This window comes from Panicum virgatum, chromosome 3N, assembly GCF_016808335.1.
Source record: "Panicum virgatum strain AP13 chromosome 3N, P.virgatum_v5, whole genome shotgun sequence".
Lineage (NCBI taxonomy): Eukaryota > Viridiplantae > Streptophyta > Magnoliopsida > Poales > Poaceae > Panicum > Panicum virgatum.
In genome coordinates, this window is record NC_053147.1 from 52975454 (window position 1) to 52995793 (window position 20340).

At 42.6% G+C, this 20340-nt stretch overlaps 1 protein-coding gene across 1 annotated transcript; it reads left to right on the plus strand.

Annotated features, from left to right (window-relative positions):
* Positions 1 to 600: 600 nt before the first annotated feature.
* Positions 601 to 1054, plus strand: LOC120667887. The gene is made up of 2 exons (XM_039947876.1): positions 601 to 733; positions 828 to 1054. The coding sequence occupies exons 1-2, from the start codon at positions 601 to 603 to the stop codon at positions 1052 to 1054; spliced, it is 360 nt and encodes a 119-aa protein (XP_039803810.1).
* Positions 1055 to 20340: the final 19286 nt, after the last annotated feature.

A 20340-nucleotide genomic window follows, 5' to 3' on the forward strand; every position in this document is an offset into this window, starting at 1 on the left:
TACCAACCATGCCTCTGACGAGGAGGCAGTCGGAGCCGTCTTTGTGCGGGATCAGCCTGCGGCAAAGGCGAAATGAGACAGCCCCGACGGGTCCTCCCCGGGATGCGAGGGGAGGAAGAACAAGAAAAACCTCCGGCCACCCGCCGCCGGTGAGGTTGCGGTGACCGATCGCCAAGATAAGCTTCCTCCCAGGAACAACCATTTCGACCAGCTCCTGGAGAAGTCATGCACCAACCATGGCTTTTCGGTGGGCCACAAGTTCAAAGATTGTGACATGATGAAGTGCCTTCTCTGCAGGACAGCCAAGTCCGACGGCGACAGCCATGACAAGCAGCCCACTATCGACCAGGACAAGGACAAGCCGACGGAGGAATCGTTCCCTCAAGTGGACCGATGCGTCGTCATCATTGGCGGCCTAGAGGACGACTGATCCAAACGCCAGCAGAAGATGCGACTTCGCGAAGTCTGCACCGCCGCAAGTGTCGTCCCCAGGAAGCTGAAGTGGGCGTCCACACCCATCATCTTTGACTAGGACGACCACCCGGTAAGATCCCTCGACCGAGAAGCTGCCCACTCGTCGATGACCTCATCGTCAGCAACATGCGCCTGTCCAAGGTGCTGATGGACGGGGGCAGCAGCCTCAATATCCTGTACATCTACACTCTGGAGACCATGGGGATCCCATGGGCCTGCCTGCAGGCCTCCCTCTTCCCCTTCTACGGCATCCTGCCGGGTATGAAGGCATACCCGGTCGGCAACCTTGACCTATCGGTCACATTCGGCAGCATGGCCAACTAACGCACCCAGACCCACATTTGAGGTGGTAGATTGGAAGGGGGCGTATCACGCCGTCCTTGGGTGCCCCGCATACGCCGAGTTCATGGCGGTCTCCAACTACACCTACCTCAAGCTCAAGCTGACAGGCCCGAACAGAGTCATCATTGTGAGCAGCTCCTTTGAGCAGGCGTACGCCAGCAGTCGCGAGCACTTCGACCTCGCCACCACTGCCGCGAACTCGGCGGAGCTTAGCCAGCTTCGCACCACCACCGCCTAGTGTCGCCCTGACCTTGGCAAGCCCAGCCAGGCACCAACTTTTGTCTCAACCAAGGAGACCAAGTCGGTAGTGAACGACGACATCAACCCGTCCAAGATGGTGTGAGTCGGCTCCCAGCTGTCAACCAAATAGGAACTCGGGCTCGTCGACTTCCTCCACACCAATAAGGACACTTTTGCCTAGAAGCCGTCTGACATGCCGGGCATCCCAAGGGAGGTCGCCAAGCACGAGCTTTGAATTTTACCGGGATCCAAGCCCGTCCAGCATCGACTACGCCACTTCGACAATGAGAGGCGTAGGGCCATAGGAGAGGAGATAGCTAAACAGATGCCAGCTTAATAAAAGAAGTCTACCACTCCGACTGACTCTCTAACCCAGTCCTTGTAAAGAAGAAAAGTGGTCAATGGAGGATGTGTGTTGACTACACCAGTCTGAACAAGGCATGCCCCAAATATCCTTTTCCTTTGCCTAGAATAGATCAGATAATCGATTCCACTTTCGGATGCGAGATCTTATCTTTCTAGACGCTTACTCGGGCTATCACCAGATAGCGATGAAGGAATCCGACCAGCTCGCGACATCCTTCATCACCCCGTTCGGCTCGTACTATTACGTCTCTATGCCGATCGGACTTAAAAACGCAGGCACAACATACCAGCGATGCATGCAGGCCTGCTTCTCCGACCAGATTAATCCACCGACCGACCCCGACCGGGCGGATTCAACTCGGGCAACGGTCGCGGTCTACGTTGATGACATTGTCGTCAAGACACGACGCACGGATGACCTAGTCGCTACCCTGAGCGCCACATTTGCTAACCTCAAGAGGTTCAACATCAAGTTGAACCCTGAGAAGTGCACATTCGGGGTCCCCAAGGGCAAACTCCTCGGATACATGGTGTTCGAGCGAGGCATCAAAGCCAACCGCAACAAAATCACGGCCATAACCAACATGGGTCCAATCCGTGGCGTCAAGGGCGTTCAGAGGTTAATCGGGTGCCTAGTAGCCCTCAGTTGGTTCATCGTCCGACTGGGCGAACGACGTCTGCCACTGTACAAACTCCTCAAGAAGTCTGATAACTTTGTCTGGACGGAGGAGGCACAGGCGGCCCTCGACCGCCTCAAAACCCTCCTATCCTCTACTCTGGTGCTCGTCTCACCGAACCCTTGCAAACCCCTTCTGCTTTACCTAGCAGCCACGAACCATGTGGTCAGCGCCACTTTGGTGGTAGAAAGGGAAGAGCCGGGACACGCCCTCAAAGTCCAACGGCCCGTATACTTTGTCAGCGAGGTACTAACTAACACCAAGTCGCAGTACTCGCAGACACAAAAACTCCTTTACGCCGTCGTCATGGCGACCAAGAAGCTGCATCACAACTTTACCGAGCACGAGGTGTCGGTCGTCACCTCATTCCCACTCAGCAAGGTGGTCCGCAACCGCGACGCCGTGGGGCAAATCTACAAGTCGGCGGTTGAGCTGATGGGCTACAACATCAAGTTCGTGCCACGCGCGGCGATAAAGTCTCAGGCCCTGGCCAACTTTGAAGAACTATTCCATACCCAAATCTTCCAACCATGTGCAATCCTATAACGAGAACTTCATTTGTGTCTCGGGATCATCCATTTACCACTTGCACATGTCCACCTATCTAAATGTGTGTGTTTCATCTTTCTCCCTCTCCAACATTATTTTCCAATGGCCTTTTTGACAAGTCTCAGTAAATCCAATAGACCTCTCTCTTAGTTTGACAATATTTCAGATATAATGTTTTTCTAGGATTGTTTTTACCTACCAAGCTCCACATAAGCCTTCCACTTTTATATATGAGTAGAATAGGTTGAAGACAATCTAATGTAGGCTTGAGAGACTTGATGAGATGAGTATTTCCATGATCTTTTGCAAGAGAACCTCACTTATGTTTGATTTGCATTCTTTTGAAAACTCTTCACGATGAAACAAGGTAAAGGTTTGAAGTTCGATTAAGTTTGAGAGCATTGCATTTATTTATTATTGTGGTTTGTTCTTTAATTGCTAGTCTATCTTCCATAATGAAAAAGTAGCTGGTCACAACATGAACTTAAATGCTAAATACTTGAGAGAGCAATATGTCTTGTTATGTATGACTAAGTGCAGAGAGGACATTGAGGGGCAACGCTGATTTCTTTATAAGCAAAGCTCCTGGACTTACTCGAGGACGGGCAAGGTTTAAGCATGGGGGGAATGTTGGCGCTCCTTAAGTACCCATTTTATCCCTTGTTTATCCTTGATAATGGCATAAATTCAATATCAAAATCACTAACCGTCCTAACCCCGGCCTAATTATTGGTCATTTTCACATATGCACATATATTTTGGATGAACATCGTTTTTGCAGGTTTTTGGCCTATTTTGGAGCATGAAATGACGAGGCCATGATCGAGCGCTAACACGGAGAAAGACGAAGGCCAAAGGCCAAAGGGAGGACCAAAGCCCATGTTGATTCAAAGCCCATTCATGCACATCCATCCTCCGATATCTCCAAATGAAGATGAGATCAAGATACTTCGGGATTAAGCAAAGCAAATGAAGATTTAAGGAAGGATTGCCTATCCTATCCTTTCCTCTCAGATATCTCCAAGATAACGACGTCAAAAGGGTTGCAATCGTGAAGGACATAAACTCTAGAAGATGCGAGGAGTCTGCACACGAAAAATGAGACCGAGGCGAGCCCGAAACAGGGTAGGCCGGCCGGCCCAGCCCATTTTCGAGGCAGTTTGGCCTTCCCTTCGACCGGTGGCTTCCTCGGCTTATAAATAGCTCGCACCTTATTCAACTCGAGGCATCCATCCACCCAGAACTCGACGAAAACCTAGGGCCAGGACCGGAGGGAGACGACGGCCGCCACAAGTCTTCGAAGTTGTCTAGGAGATGGCTTAGGCCGCCCCTAGCTGCCATGGTCTCCTTGCGAGGTTGTGCCATGGTGGAGTTCATGAGCTAGTTGGAGTCGTCAATGGTATGTACTCGGTGGTGATGATCCAAACGAATCTATTATGTGAGTAATGATAATCATGTCTTCCGAATCTATTAGCGATCATGTTCTCTCTTTCGATTTCGTTCTTTTCTTTGGGTTTGCTTCATCTTAGATCTTTTATCGAGATAGATCGCTTAGCATGATCTTGTAGTCATGGTGGCTAGAGGTTCATGGCGGAACTACCAAACGGGGTTCGACTTGCTTCAGGGTATTTCGTTCAAAAGGGGGGCATCGTGACAGGCCGTCTCCATAGAGTAGGCGGAGTATCGAGGGTTCAGATTGGAGATTTTGAGTTTAAAGATGCTTTTGATTGAGATGCATGATTTATTTGATCGTTAGCTTGAACTACAACTAGATGACGATAGGCCTAGTCATGTCTTTGGTTTTGCTATGATTAAGCCTATGTTCATGGATGAGATCAACCTTTACACATCACTCATATCTGTCAAAAGTTTACCCTTTATATGCAATCAATGCTTCATGTTAGGATAGATCCGTTAGATTAGATGGAAAACCTTAGGTAGTTCTTTGTCGATCCATGGATTGATAAACCTTGGGAGAATACTCTAAGGGAAAAGCTACACGAACCGTGCGCTTGCGGTATACAAATCGGGACGCTAAGGAGCATCAACAAGCTTTTCTGGCGCCGTTGCCGGGGATTGGCAAAACGAACCCTAGGGCGATCTATCTAGTTTTTGGACTAACCCTAATTTTATTATTGCATATATCCTGTGTTTCTTATTTGTGTCCTTGAAAGCAGGTGGAAAAAGCTAGACACCAAATTTGGACTTCGAGAAGTCCATAATCCACTTTGACAAATTTCAACAATCGGCAATAAGATGATCGAGGAACCTCGACATGGAACATCGACAACGTCCACATCGACATGACGGCAACAACATCAAGATTCGCTCTTTAGTGGTAGGTGCTAACTTTTGTTAGTGGCCCAGCATCCGCTATCGAGTCCCCACTCCCCAAAGCAAAAGATGATAAATATGGTATGCCGCCATGTCAATTGATTTTAAAGACTAATGTTTATGGGAAAAATTATTTGTTCAAGCAATAGGTATGAAGCATGCCCGCGAAGAAAATCGTGCGATCGGATCATCATCATCTCCAAAGTGTTACTGTTGTAATGAGTTTTTCATCCAAGATCAGAGAAGTACCATGAGAAAATAATAGATTATTTTGAATCTCCATCAAGTGTACTTTCCAATGCATCAAGAATCATGAATTTTGGAAATCGGTGTGAAGAGTTATGGTAAAATCTTTCAACGCTGCGCGTTCTGAAATGTCTCAGGACAGAGCGTAGTGCCGGAGTAAAACGACCATAACTTCTTCATCCGGAGTCCGTTTGGGATCAATGACCACTCGTTGAAAAGGTAATTTCATAAGGCTTTCCATGGAGTAGAATTTTGGTACATGTTCTGTGCAGGATGATCAAGGAATTCAACGAAGAATAGGCAGCAACAAACAATGGAGAAAGTGATGACGATGTCGCAAGATGTTTGGAGAACCTTGTGCACAAAAGTTGATGATTTGAAGTTGACCAACACTAGAGGCAACAATATTAGAGGAACCATGATGCCACCCATCTTCTCTATGGGATGCTCAAGAAGCTTCTAGTCGAGTGCAATCAAAGAAAGAGACCGCTCTGATCATCGACACAAAGCACGGGAGCCTCCTTCGATCCCGACACCTTAGGCAAAGCAAGAACCATGGAGATAGACCATTGGAGCCATGCTACTCTCTGGTGAATCAATGGTGATGACCTTGAAGCCAAGGATGCACAACAAGACGCTCCGAAGACCACAAGATCAAGATCATCGACATCTTCGGATCGATTCATAAGAAGTCATTGTTATCATCAATATTCTGCTCAACCTCAGAAGCAAATAGCAGCATATTTTTGGATATTCAAAAGCTCGACGAAGTTCCCATCCGAACGAATCAAGAACCAAGTCAATCGGAGATTCCTACAAGCGGGTATGGCCAAAACATTGAAGGTTGTGCACTCTGGAAATTTCTGGACAGCACGTAGCGCCAAAAGTGAAATGGGCATAACTCCCTCGTTTGGACTCCGTTTAAAGCGAATGATCACTCATTGGAAAGGTAATTTCATAAAAATTTCAATAGATCTATATTTTGGTATATGTTCTGTTGAGTATACAGGAGAGATTCCACGAAGAAGAGGCAGGAGCAACGCAATGAGAACAAGATAGAGAAGATGACGATGATAACAATGAAGGCGAGCTTGGGCGATGTTTTCATCAAGCGTACATGATAAAATTCAGAGGCTTGGAGCAGAGGAAGAACCCCAATGACATTGGCAAATGAAGGCACAAGCGGTCGACCTTCGACAAACGAAGATGTTGCAAACAAACCACGATGGATTACAAGAGTGCAACATTCAACACATGGAGACGTGAGAAGCAAATCACGACGGACCACGAGGTGTGCATCAAGATGACATCTCGCACAAAGCACCACGACTCCAATGAGTATGAAAAAGCTCCGAGGCTAAGGTATACAGTGAATTCTCAAGCTTCTATTGGTTTTGTTGATAATCTTTAAAAATCTCATGCTCGAACCAATAGTCGGAATTAAAGTTTAAATTCTATGCCTTGTTCTTTTCATGATGACAGGCTAGAGTTTCTTGAGAAGGTTGATTTCATGCTTAAAGAACCTCTGCCTAATAATGAGCTCCGCGCTATGCAAGAAACACATGCTGCATTTAATTACACCATGCCTTGTTGATGAAATTTAATTGAGGATGTGATTATGTTGCATATGTTTACAAATAATTGCAAATCTCGATCTTGCTTTGCGCTTGGTCAAGCTCATGACCCTAAAAGAGCACATGTCGGGAGAAGCCCCAAATTTCACTAACCATGCAGGACATGAAACTCAAATGATGAGGAGGGAAACTGTGCCCAAAATTTTGAACACCATCATCAACATCTTCAAGTTTCAAGAACGGACGTCTCTAAGCCTCATCAATTTTGTGCACAAGTCCAGATATTTACAATGCAAGAAAGTTGAATATTCAGGATCTCCATCAAGTCCTCGGTTCAACGCATCCATAATCGATACAATTGAAGACCCACGGGAGGAGCTATGTCTCAAATATCGGAGATGCACGTGCTGAAATCAGCACGGGGCAGATTGCAGTGACGGGAAAAAGGGTCATAACTCCCTCAATTGGAATGCGTTTTGGGCAAATGAAGACTTGTTGGAAAGAAGATTTCGTCCACCTTGCATTGGATTAATTGTTTGGTGCAATTCCCAATCTGGACAGAGAGGAAGATCCGTGAAAAGAAAGGTAGCGACGAAGGACAACAAAGAAGGAGGTGACCATGATTTGAGAGACGATTGGTCAAGTTTTCCATTAAGCGTGATTGATCATGTCCAACATGGGAAGTGGAATAAGAGCTGCATGGAACAACTTCACCTCTTGCATGAAGGACCATGGCTTCGCATCAATGAGAAGGTATATAAGAAAGTCGAGCTCTATGACTCTAAATGAAGCGCTTTGCGGGAGGCAACCCGATCTTTTATTTTATATATATTAATATGACCGTCTACATTGTACTCTTTAATCGGAATATCAAGTAACATTGTACCATTGCTCTAACAAAAACCACAACTTCATGTTGTTCATTCTAAATGTTATTGAGGGAGCACTTTGTTATTTGATCTTGGGAAACTTGTAGACCTTTTTGTGTGCCTATTAGTGTTTTGAGTCTTTTGCTTTGTGTCTTTTTAGAGGGAAATATGAAGTGTTGCACCACCCTTTGATTCTAAACTTGTGGACTAGTTAACTTAGGCTAATTTTTGTTTTGTTTTAGACCACCTCATCAAGTCATATCATTTTGTTCACCCACCCCGTGTTGCATTGCATACCATGTTGTTCGTCTCACCCTTGCATTGCATTGCATGTTGCATTTTAAAAAAAAATACCTTTTCTAAAAACATTGACTAGCCTCGCTTTTGAGATCCTAAAACCCTTAGGAAAACCACTCATAGAGCAATCCCAAAACCATAGGTTATGTTTTTCATAAAAAAAATCTAACTTTTGTTTCTCTCTAGTTTTTTTGAAACCACCTTAGATAGAATTTCTATACCCAACACTCTCTCTCTTCAAAATTTTTGTTTTAAGCCAAAAAAAATATAGGAAACCCATAAACCTACTTCTTAAACCTTGTTAGCTCAGTTGCTTGATCCTTTTTCGATAAATAACCTTTTCATTGACAAAAGCCTCACTTCTTATGAAGTGTCGCGAAGGCTTTTTGTCACTCTTAGCAATTGTTTTTGAATAAACTAGTTGCGGAACAACATCGAAAGGTCCTTTCAACCTTGCTAACACTTGTTTTTGCTAACTTTGCATTTGCACTTTGCATCCATTCCATTGTTCATGCCCTCATTTTGCTAGCTTGGTCTCAATCTTATTGATGTATGCTTTCCTATCCATGTAATGCTTATCATGATAGCATTTACCTTTTGCAATCTTGTGTAAACGTGGTGTTTAAACTTGTTTGCGGACCTCCATCTTTAAGCTCTTTTGACCAAGATAGCAATCCATTTTCCTCTCATTTGCATACACACACCTCCCACTTGCATTCTCATACACCCATTAGGTTTAATTTTCACTAGACTTATTATGCCACAAGTTAAGTATCTTAGGGGATGTTTTTGGTTTGTTGGCAATTGTTTCTACTCCCAACTGTCACCTTGGGGGTAGATTGTGCACTTGAATTATTTTGCAGGCATGACAAAGCGTTCCCATAAATTCGTGATCAAAGAAGAAATCAAATTCGTCAACATCTCCAAAGTTCGAGAGCAAGCCCCGCAGTTTTCATCAAATTTTGCACATGGACAGAGATGTACAAGGAATAAAAAGTTGATATTCAGAAGCTCCATGAAATTCCCGTTCTAACGCATCCAAGATCAATGAATTTGAAGACACGTACAAGGAGATATTGCAAGAACATTGGACGTTGCGCGTTCTGAAATTCGTCGAGACAAATTGCAGCGCTGGGATGAAATGGACATAACTATCTTGTTCGGAATCAGTTTTGGGCGAATGAGGCCTCGTTGGAAAGGAAAATTCGTGCACTTCGCAATGGAGCAATGTTTCAGTACATGTTCTATTCTGGAAATTGAAAGGAAAAATTCATGAAGATGAGGCAGCAATGGAACAACGAGGAATTGAAGGAGGCGATGACGATGTGCAGCAATGATTGGGACCATGACTTAGTACAAGAAGAAGTTGAAGGAAATTGAGGCAACAAAGGTGAAGACACATTGAAGATGATATTCATACACATGAGGGAAGGACTTCAGGAATTTTAAGATGGTCCATCTTCTCCTTCCATGCCTAGCATCATGCTAAGCATGGGGGAGGATTTCGTGGACAAGGAAGAAAGATCTCATGGAGTAAGATAATCACGGTTGTCACAAGATGCTCATGATTCTTCTTCCATGCTTAGCACAATGCTTAAGTATGGGGGAGGCAGCGCTACACTTCATTACAAGCATCGAGAAGGACGGTAATTCTTCCTCAACTCTCTCTTTTTATAAATGCTTGTACATATATGCCTTCAACCATAGATACAACCTTTGTATATACCTCTCAACATATCACATGGCATCTAGGAGGACAACCTAGTTTTGTTTTTATTTTCAATAAGTGTAGGATCACCATCACTTTGTGCTCACCACATTGATACATTCTGGCAATGCCTTATGCTTATGGAAAAATGATGAAAGTTGCTGCTTTGTTTTACCTACGCTATGTTGTATATGACTTGACCATTTGCTCTCAATCAAATGGAATTAAAATGATTAAATACCGGCTCTTTTATTTGTGGAGGTTAAATGACTAAATTCTAAACCCACATATTCTATGTTGCTCTTTGATTTAAGTCTACTGATGACCTTACACCTTGTGTTGTTTAATTTGAAAACTTAATTCCTATGCTATCTACATTTGTGAATCTCTTGCAAAGTTCTACCTACCAAAGCCTATACATACATATTCTTTCATGATGAAACCTTTAGATTGCAAACTTATATTTTGATGAGTTGGATTAAGATTGATTTCTTTGGTATGAGACTAAGAAGCTGGTCATTCCGTTTTTTTTTGTGTAACCTTCTTTCTGCTAGCCTATTTATCCATGCATTGTGAGTTTCTAGTTCGGGAATTTTGCAAGCCCCGCTGGATATCCACCGTAAACCAAAAATATCTTTTTGTGATTACCTCCTTGACCACAACCCAATTTGAGTATGGATTATCATTTTGATGGAATAAAAAGAATCAAGGGCACCATATAAAGAAAAGTTTTGGGAGACAAGGCTCTCCGGAGTTTCAAGAGGTTCTACGAAGAAGAAGGTGAATTTGAGATACTTACCCTAGCTAGTTGGTTCTTCCACTATTCATACTCGAGGACGAGCATTCGTTCAAGCATGGGGGGATGGCTGGGTAAGTATTATATGCTATCAAAAGTTCTAAGGAGCAAAAAGAAAGAAAAAAAAAAGAAAGAAAGAGAAAAATGGAAAAATGAAAAAAAGGGAGAAAAGGAAAGAAAAAAAAGAGAAGAATAAAATGCTCCTTAGCTCTTTTTGGCTTCATTAATTTTCCACGTTACTTTGAAGAACTATTCCATACTCAAATCTTCCAACCATGTGCAATCCGATAACGAGAACTTCATTTGTGTCTCGGGATCATCCATTTACCACTTGCACATGTCCACCTATCTAAATGTGTGTGTTTCATCTTTCTCCCTCTCCAACATTATTTTCCAATGGCCTTTTTGACAAGTCTCAGTAAATCCAATAGATCTCTCTCTTAGTTTGACAATATTTCAGATATAATGTTTTGCTAGGATTGTTTTTACCTACCAAGCTCCACATAAGCCTTCCACTTTTATATATGAGTAGAATAGGTTGAAGACAATCTAATGTAGGCTTGAGAGACTTGATGAGATGAGTATTTCCATGATCTTTTGCAATAGAACCTCACTTATGTTTGATTTGCATTCTTTTGAAAACTCTTCACGATGAAACAAGGTAAAGGTTTGAAGTTCGCTTAAGTTTGAGAGCATTGCATTTATTTATTATTGTGGTTTGTTCTTTAATTGCTAGTCTATCTTCCATAATGAAAAAGTAGCCGGTCACAACATGAACTTAAATGCTAAACACTTGAGAGAGCAATATGTCTTGTTATGTATGACTAAGTGCAGAGAGGACATTGAGGGGCAACGCTGATTTCTTTATAAGCAAAGCTCCTGGACTTACTCGAGGACGAGCAAGGTTTAAGCATGGGGGGAATGTTGGAGCTCCTTAAGTACCCATTTTATCCCTTGTTTATCCTTGATAATGGTATGAATTCAATATCAAAATCACTAACCATCCTTACCTCGGCCTAATTATTGGTCATTTTCACATATGCACATATATTTTGGAGGAACTTTGTTTTTGCAGGTTTTTGGCCTATTTTGGAGCATGAAATGACGAGGCCATGATCGAGCGCTAACACGGAGAAAGACGAAAGCCAAAGCCCAAAGGGAGGACCAAAGCCCATGTTGATTCGAAGCCCATTCATGCACATCCATCCTCCAAGAGAGCCCAAAGGACCGAGCCCACGAAGATGAGATCAAGATACTTCGGGATTAAGCAAAGCAAATGAATATTTAAGGAAGGATTCCCTATCCTATCCTTTCCTCGAAGATATCTCCAAGATAACGACGTCAAAAGGGGTGTAATCGTGAAGGTCATAAACTCTAGAAGATGCGAGGAGTCTGCACGCGAAAAATGAGACCGAGGCGAGCCCGAAACAGGGTAGGCCGGCCGGCCTAGGCCCATGGGGCCAGCCGGACCAGCCCATTTTCGATGCGGTTTGGCCTCCCCTTCGACCGGTGGCTTCCTCGGCTTATAAATAGCTCGCACCTTATTCAACTCGAGGCATCCATCCACCCAGAACTCGACGAAAACCTAGGGCCAAGACCGGAGGGAGACGACGGCCGCCGCATGTCTTCGAAGTTGTCTAGGAGATGGCTTAGGCCGCCCCTAGCTACCATGGTCGCCCTGCGAGGTTGTGCCATGGTGGAGTTCATGAGCTAGTTGGAGTCGTCAATGGTATGTACTCGGTGGTGACGATCCAAATGAATCTATTATGTGAGTAATGATAATCATGTCTTCCGAATCTATTAGCGATCATGTTCTCTCTTTCGATTTCATTCTTTTCTTTGGGTTTGCTTCATCTTAGATCTATTATCGAGATAGATCGCTTAGCATGATCTTGTAGTCATGGTGGCTAGAGGTTCATGGCGGAACTACCAAAGGGGGTTCGACTTGCTTCAGGGTATTTCGTTCAAAAGGGGGGCGTCATGACAGGCCGTCTCCACAGAGTAGGCGGAGTATCGAGGGATCGGATTGGAGATTTTGAGTTTAAAGATGCTTTTGATTGAGATGCATGATTTATTTGCTCGTTAGCTTGAACTACAACTAGATGACGATAGGCCTAGTCATGTCTTTGGTTTTGCTATGATTAAGCCTATGTTCATGGATGAGATCAACCTTTACACATCACTCATATCTGTCAAAGGTTTACCCTTTATATGCAATCAATGCTTCATGTTAGGATAGATCCGTTAGATTAGATGGAAAACCTTAGGTAGTTCTTTGTCGATCCACGGATTGATAAACCTTGGGGGAATACTCTAAGGGAAAAGCTACACGAACCGTGCGCTTGCGGTATACAAATCGGGACGCTAAGGAGCGTCAACAAGCTTTTCTGGCGCCGTTGCCGGGGATCGGCAAAACGAACCCTAGGGCGATCTATCTAGTTTTTGGACTAACCCTAATTTTATTATTGCATATATCCTGTGTTTCTTGTTTGTGTCCTTGAAAGGAGGTGGAAAAAGCTAGACACCAAATTTGGACTTCGAGAAGTCCATAATCCACTTTGACAAATTTCAACAATCGGCAATAAGATGATCAAGGAACCTCGACATGGAACATCGACAACGTCCACATCGACATGACGGCAACAACATCAAGATTCGCTCTTTAGTGGTAGGTGCTAACTTTTGTTAGTGGCCCAGCATCCGCTATCGAGTCCCTACTCCCCAAAGAAAAAGATGATAAATAAGGTACACTGCCATTGTCAATTTATTTTAAAGACTAATGCTTTGGGGAAGAATTGTTTGTTCAAGCAATAAGTATGAAGCATGCCCGCGAAGAAAATCGTGCGATCATCATCATCTATGAAGTGTTACTGTTGTGATGAGTTTTTCATCCAAGATTAGAGATGTACCATGAGAAAATAATAGATTATTTTGAAGCTCCATCAAGTCTTCTTTCCAACGGATCAAGAACCGTCAACTTTGGAGATCGGTGTGAAGAGTTATGGTAAAATCTTTCAACGCTGCGCGTTTGAAATCCCTCTGAACAAATTGTAGCGCTGTAATAAAACAAGCATAACTTCTCAATACGGAGTCCGATTGGGGTGAATGACCACTTGTTGGAAAGATAATTTGATGCACCTTGCAATGGAGCAGAAGTTTGGTACATATTCTGCACTGGATGAAGGGGAATTCAATGAGGACAGAGGCAGTAGCAACCGACGAAGAAGGTGATGACGATGTCAAAGGATGATTGGAAGGCTGTGTACGCAAAGGATGATGATTTGAAGTTGACCAAAGATGTAGGCAACAAGATTAGAAGAACCATGACACCACCTATCTTCTCCAGTGGGATGCTCAATATACTTCTAATCGAGTGATGCTATCAAGGAAGGAAACCGTTCGGGTCATCAACACGAAGCACAGGAGCATCTTCCAATCCCGACACCTTGGGTAGAGCAAGAACAATGGAGAAGACACATCATTGAAGCCGTGATATTTGCTAGTAATCAATGGTGATGACCTTGAAGCCTAGGGACGCACGACACTACGTTCCAAAGACCACATGATCGAGATCATTGACATCTGTGGATGACTTCACAAGAAGATATTGTTCTCATCAATGTCCAGCTCGACCTCAGAGGAAAATAGCAGCATATTTTTGGATATTCAAAAGCTCCACGAAGTTCCCGTTCCAACAAATCAAGAACCAAGTCAATCGGAGATTCCTACAAGCGGGTATGGCCAAAACATTGAAGGTTGTGCACTCTGAAAATTTCTGGACAGCACGCAGCGCCAAAAGTGAAATGGGCATAACTCCCTCGTTTGGACTCGGTTTAAGATGAATGACCAATCGTTGGAAAGGTAATTTCATAAAAAATTCGATAGATCTATATTTTGGTATATGTTCTGTTGAGTATACAGGATATATTCCACGAAGAAGAGGTAGGAGCAACGCGATGAGAACAAGATAGAGAAGATGACGATGACAACAATGAAAGGGAGCTTGGGTGATGCTTTCATCAAGCGTACATGATAAAATTCAGAGGCTTGGAGCAGAGGAAGAACCCCAATGACATTGGCAAATGAAGGCACAAGCAATTGACCTTCGACAAACGAAGATGTTGCAAACAAACCACGACGGATTACAAGAGCGCAACATTCAACATATGGAGACGTGAGAAGCAAACCACGATGGACCACGAAGAGTGCATCAAGATGACATCTCGCACAAAGCACCACGACTCCAATGAGTATGAAAAAGCTCCGAGGATAAGGTATACATTGAATTCTCAAGCTTCTATTGGTTTTGTTGATAATCTTTAAAAATCTCATGCTCGAACCGATAGTCGGAATGAAAGTTTAAATTCTATGCCTTGTTCTTTTGATGATAGGCTAGAGTTTCTTGAGAATGTTGATTTCATGCTTAAAGAATCTCTGCCTAATAATGAGCTCCACGCTATGCAAGAAACACATGCTGCATTTAATTAAACCATGCCTTGTTGATGAAATTTAATTGAGGATGTGATTATGTTGCATATGTTTACAAATAATTGCAAATTTCGATCTTGCTTTGTGCTTGTTCAAGCTCATGACCCTAAAAGAGCACATGTCGGGAGAAGCCTCGAATTTCACTAACCATGCAGGACATGAAACTCAAATGATGAGGAGGGAAACTGTGCCCAAAATTTTGAACACCATCATCAACATCTTCAAGTTTCAAGAATGGACGTCGCTAAGCCTCATCAATTTTGTGCACAAGTCCAGAGATTTACAATGCAAGAAAGTTGAATATTCAGGATCTCCATCAAGTCCTCGGTTCAACGCATCCATGATCGATACAATTAAAGACCCACGGGAGGAGCTATGTCTCAAACATCGGAGATGCACGTGCTGAAATCAGGACGGGGCAGATTGCAGTGACGGGAAAAAGGTGCATAACTCCCTCAATTGGAATGCATTTTGGGCAAATGAAGACTTGTTGGAAAGAAGATTTCGTTCACCTTGCATTGGATCAATTGGTTGGCACAACTCCCAATCTGGACAGAGAGGAAAATCCGTGAAAAGAAAGGTAGCGACGAAGGACAACAAAGAAGGAGGTGATGATGATGTGAGAGACGATTGGACAAATTTTACATTAAGTGTGATTGATCATGTCCAACATGGGAAGTGGAATAAGAGCTGCATGGAACACCTTCACCTCTTGCATAAAGGACCATGGCTTCGCATCAATTTGAAGGTAAGAAAGTCGAGCTCTATGACTTTAAATGAAGCGCTTTGCGGGAGGCAACCCGATCTTTTATTTTGTATATATTAATATGACTGTCTACATTGCACTCTTTAATCAGAATATCAAGTAACATTGTACCATTGCTCTAACAAAAACCACAACTTCATGTTGTTCATTCTAAATGTTATTGAGGGAGCACTTAGTTATTTGATCTTGGGAAACTTTTGGACCTTTTTGTGTGCCTATTAGTGTTTAGAGTCTTTTTATTTGTGTCCTTTTAGAGGGAAATATGAAGTGTTGCACCACCCTTTGATTCTAAACTTGTGGCTAGTTAACTTAGGCTAACTTTTTGTTTTGTTTTAGACCACCTCATCATGTCATATCATTTTGTTCACCCACCCCGTGTTGCATTGCATACCATGTTGTTCGTCTCACCCTTGCATTGCATTGCATGTTGCATTTTAAAAAAAATATCTTTTCTAAAAACATTGACTAGCCTCGCTTTTGAGATCCTAAAACCCTTAGGAAAACCACTCATAGGGCAATCCTAAAAACCATAGGTTATGTTTTTCTTTCAAAAAAAAATCTAACTTTTGTTTCTCTCTAGTTTTTTAAAAACCACCTTAGATAGAATTTCTATACCCAACACTCTCTCTTCAAAATTTTTGTTTTAAACCAAAAAAAATATAGGAAACCCATAAACCTACTTCTAAAACCTTGTTAGCTCGGTTGCTTGGTCCTTTTCGATAAATAACCTTTTCATTGACAAAAGCCTCACTTCTTATGAAGTGTCGCGAAGGCTTTTTGTCACTCTTAGCAATTGTTTTTGAATAAGCTAGTTGCGGAACAACATCGAAAGGTCCTTTCAACCTTGCTAACACTTGTTTTTGCTAACTTTGCATTTGCACTTTGCATCCATTCCATTGTTCATGCCACAAGTTGAGTCTAGGGATGCTTGGTTTGTTGGCATTTGTCTCTACTCCCAACCGTCACCCCAGGGGCAGTGTGTGCACTTGATTGTTTTGCAGGCATGACAAAACGTTCCCATGAATTCGTGATCCAAGAAGAAATTAAATTCGTCAACATCTCCAAAGTTCGAGAGTAAGCCCCGCTGTTTTTATCAAATTTTGCAAATGGACAGAGATGTACAAGGAAGAAAAAGTTGATATTCAGAAGTTCCATGAAATTCCCGTTCCAACGCATCCAAGATCAATGAATTTGAAGACCCGTACGAGGAGATATGGCAAGAACATTGGACGTTGCGCGTTCTGAAATTTGGGACAGATTGCAGCGCTGGGATGAAATGGACATAACTCTCTTGTTCAGAATCAATTTTGGGCGAATGAGGACTCGTGGGAAAGGAAAATCCGTGCACTTTGCAATAGAGCAATGTTTCAGTACATGTTCTGTTCTGGAAATTGAAAGAAAAATTCGTGAAGATGAGGCAGCAATGGGACAACGAAGAATTGAAGGAGGCAACGACGATGTGAAGCAATGATTGGGCCCATGACTTAGTACAAGAAGAAGTTGAAGGAAATTGAGACAACAAAGGTGAAGACACATTGAAGATGATATTCATACACATGAGGGAAGGACTTCAAGAATTGCAAGATGGTCCATCTTCTCCTTCCACGCCTAGCATCATGCTAAGCATGGGGGAGGATTTCGTGGACAAGGAAGAAAGATCTCATGGAGTAAGATAATCACGGTTGCCACAAGATGCTCATGATTCTTCTTCCATGCTTAGCACAATGCTTAAGTATGGGGGAGGCCGCGCTACACTTCATTACAAGCATCGAGAAGGACGGTAATTCTTCCTCAACTCTCTCTTTTTATAAATGCTTGTACATATATGCCTTCAACCATAAATGCAACCTTTGTATATCTCTCTCTATAATAACATGGCTACTACGAGCATAACCTAGATTTGTTTTTGTTTTCAATGAATGATAACCACCATCACTTTGTGCTCACCACATTGATACATTTTGGCAATGCCTTATGCTTATGGAAAAATGATAAAAGTTGCTGCTTTGTTTTACCTACGCTATGTTGTATATGACTTGACCATTAGCTCTCAATTAAATGGAATTAAAATGATTAAATACCGGCTCTTTTATTTGTGGAGGTTAAATGACTAAAATCTAGACCCACATATTCTATGTTGCTATTTGATTTAAGTCTACCGATGACCTTACACCTTGTGTTGTTTAATTTGAAAACTTAATTCCTATGCTATCTACATTTGTGAATCTCTTGCAAAGTTCTACCTACCAAAGCATATACATACATATTCTTTCATGATGAAACCTTTAGATTGCAAACTTATATTTTGATGAGTTGGATTAAGATTGATTTCTTTGGTATGAGACTAAGAAACTGGTCATTCCATTTTTTTGTGTAACCTTCTTTCTGCTAGCCTATTTATCCATGCATTGTGAGTTTCTACTTCGGGAATTTTGCAAACCTCGCTGGATATCCACCCTAAACCAAAAATATCTTTTTGTGATTACCTCCTTGACCACAACCCAATTTGAGTATGGATTATCATTTCAACGAAATCAAAAGAATCAAGGGCACCATATAAAGAAAAGTTTTGGGAGACAAGGCTCCCCCGGAGATTCAAGAGGTTCCACGAAGAAGAAGGTGAATTTGAGATACTTACCCTAGCTAATTGGTTCTCCCACTATTCATACTCGAGGACGAGCATTCGTTCAAGCATGGGGGGATGGCTGGGTAAGTATTCTATGTTATCAAAAGTTCTAAGGAGCAAAAAGAAAGAAAAAAAGAAAAAAAAGAAAAAAAAGAAAGAAAAAGAGAAAATAGAAAAAAAGAAAGAAAACGAGAGAAAAAAAGGAGAAAAGAAAAATGAAAGAAAAAAAAGAGAAGAATAAAATGCTCCTTAGCTCTTTTTGGCTTCATTAATTTTCCAAGTTACTTTGAAGAACTATTCCATACCCAAATCTTCCAACCATGTGCAATCCGATAACGAGAACTTCATTTGTGTCTCGGTATCATCCATTTGCCGCTTGCACATGTCCACCTATCTAAATGTGTGTGTTTCATCTTTCTCCCTCTCCAACATTATTTTCCAATGGCCTTTTTGACAATTCTCAGTAAATCCAATAGATCTCTCTCTTAGTTTGACAATATTTCAGAAATAATGTTTTGCTAGGATTGTTTTTACCTACCAAGCTCCACATAAGCCTTCCACTTTTATATATGAGTAGAATAGGTTGAAGACAATCTAATGTAGGCTTGAGAGATTTGATGAGATGAGTATTTCCGTGATCTTTTGCAAGAGAACCTCACTTATGTTTGATTTGCATTCTTTTGAAAACTCTTCACGATGAAACAAGGTAAAGGTTTGAAGCTCGCTTAAGTTTGAGAGCATTGCATTTATTTATTATTGTGGCTTGTTCTTTAATTGCTAGTCTATCTTCCATAATGAAAAAGTAGCCAGTCACAACATGAACTTAAATGCTAAATACTTGAGAGAGCAATATGTCTTGTTATGTATGACTAAGTGCAGAGAGGACACTGAGGGCAACACTGATTTCTTTATAAGCAAAGCTCCTGGACTTACTCGAGGACGAGCAAGGTTTAAGCATGGGGGGAATGTTGGCGCTCCTTAAGTATCCATTTTATCCCTTGTTTATCCTTGATAATGGCATGAATTTAATATCAAAATCACTAACCGTCCTAACCCCGGCCTAATTATTGGTCATTTTCACACTTGCACATATATTTTGGAGGAACTTCGTTTTTGCCGGTTTTTGGCCTATTTTAGAGCAAGAAATGACGAGGCCCGTGATCGAGCGCTAACACGGAGAAAGACGAAGGCCAAAGCCCAAAGGAAGGACTAAAGCCCATGTTCATTCGAAGCCCATTCATGCACATCCATCCTCCAAGAGAGCCCAAAGGACCAAGCCCACGAAGATGAGATCAAGATACTTCGGGATTAAGCAAAGCAAATGAAGATTTATGGAAGGATTCTCTATCCTATCCTTTCCTCGAAGATATTTCCAAGATAACGACATCAAAAGGGGTGCAATCGTGAAGGACATAAACTCTAGAAGATGCGAGGAGTCTACACGCGAAAGATGAGACCGAGGTGGGCCCGAAAGAGGGTAGGCCGGCCAGCCTAGGCCCAAGAGCTGGCCGGCCTAGCCCGTTTCCGAGGCGGTTTGGCCTCCCCTTCGACCGGTGGCTTCCTCGGCTTATAAATAGCTTGCACCTTATTCAACTCGCAGCATCCATCCACCCAGAACTCGACGAAATCCTAGGGCCAAGACCGGAGGGAGACGACGGCCACCGCAAGTCTTAGAATTTGTCTAGGAGATGGCTTAGGCCGCCCCTAGCCACCATGGCCTCCCTGCGTGGTTGTGCCATGGTGGAGTTCATGAGCTAGTTGGAGTCGTCAATGGTATGTACTCGGTGGTGACGATCCAAACGAATCTATTATGTGAGTAATGATAATCGTGTCTTCCGAATCTTTTAACGACCATGTTCTCTCTTTCGATTTCATTCTTTTCTTTTGGTTTGCTTCATCCTAGATCTATTATCAAGATAGATCGCTTAGCATGATCTTGTAGTCATGGTGGCTAGAGGTTCATGGCGGAACTACCAAAGGGGTTCGAC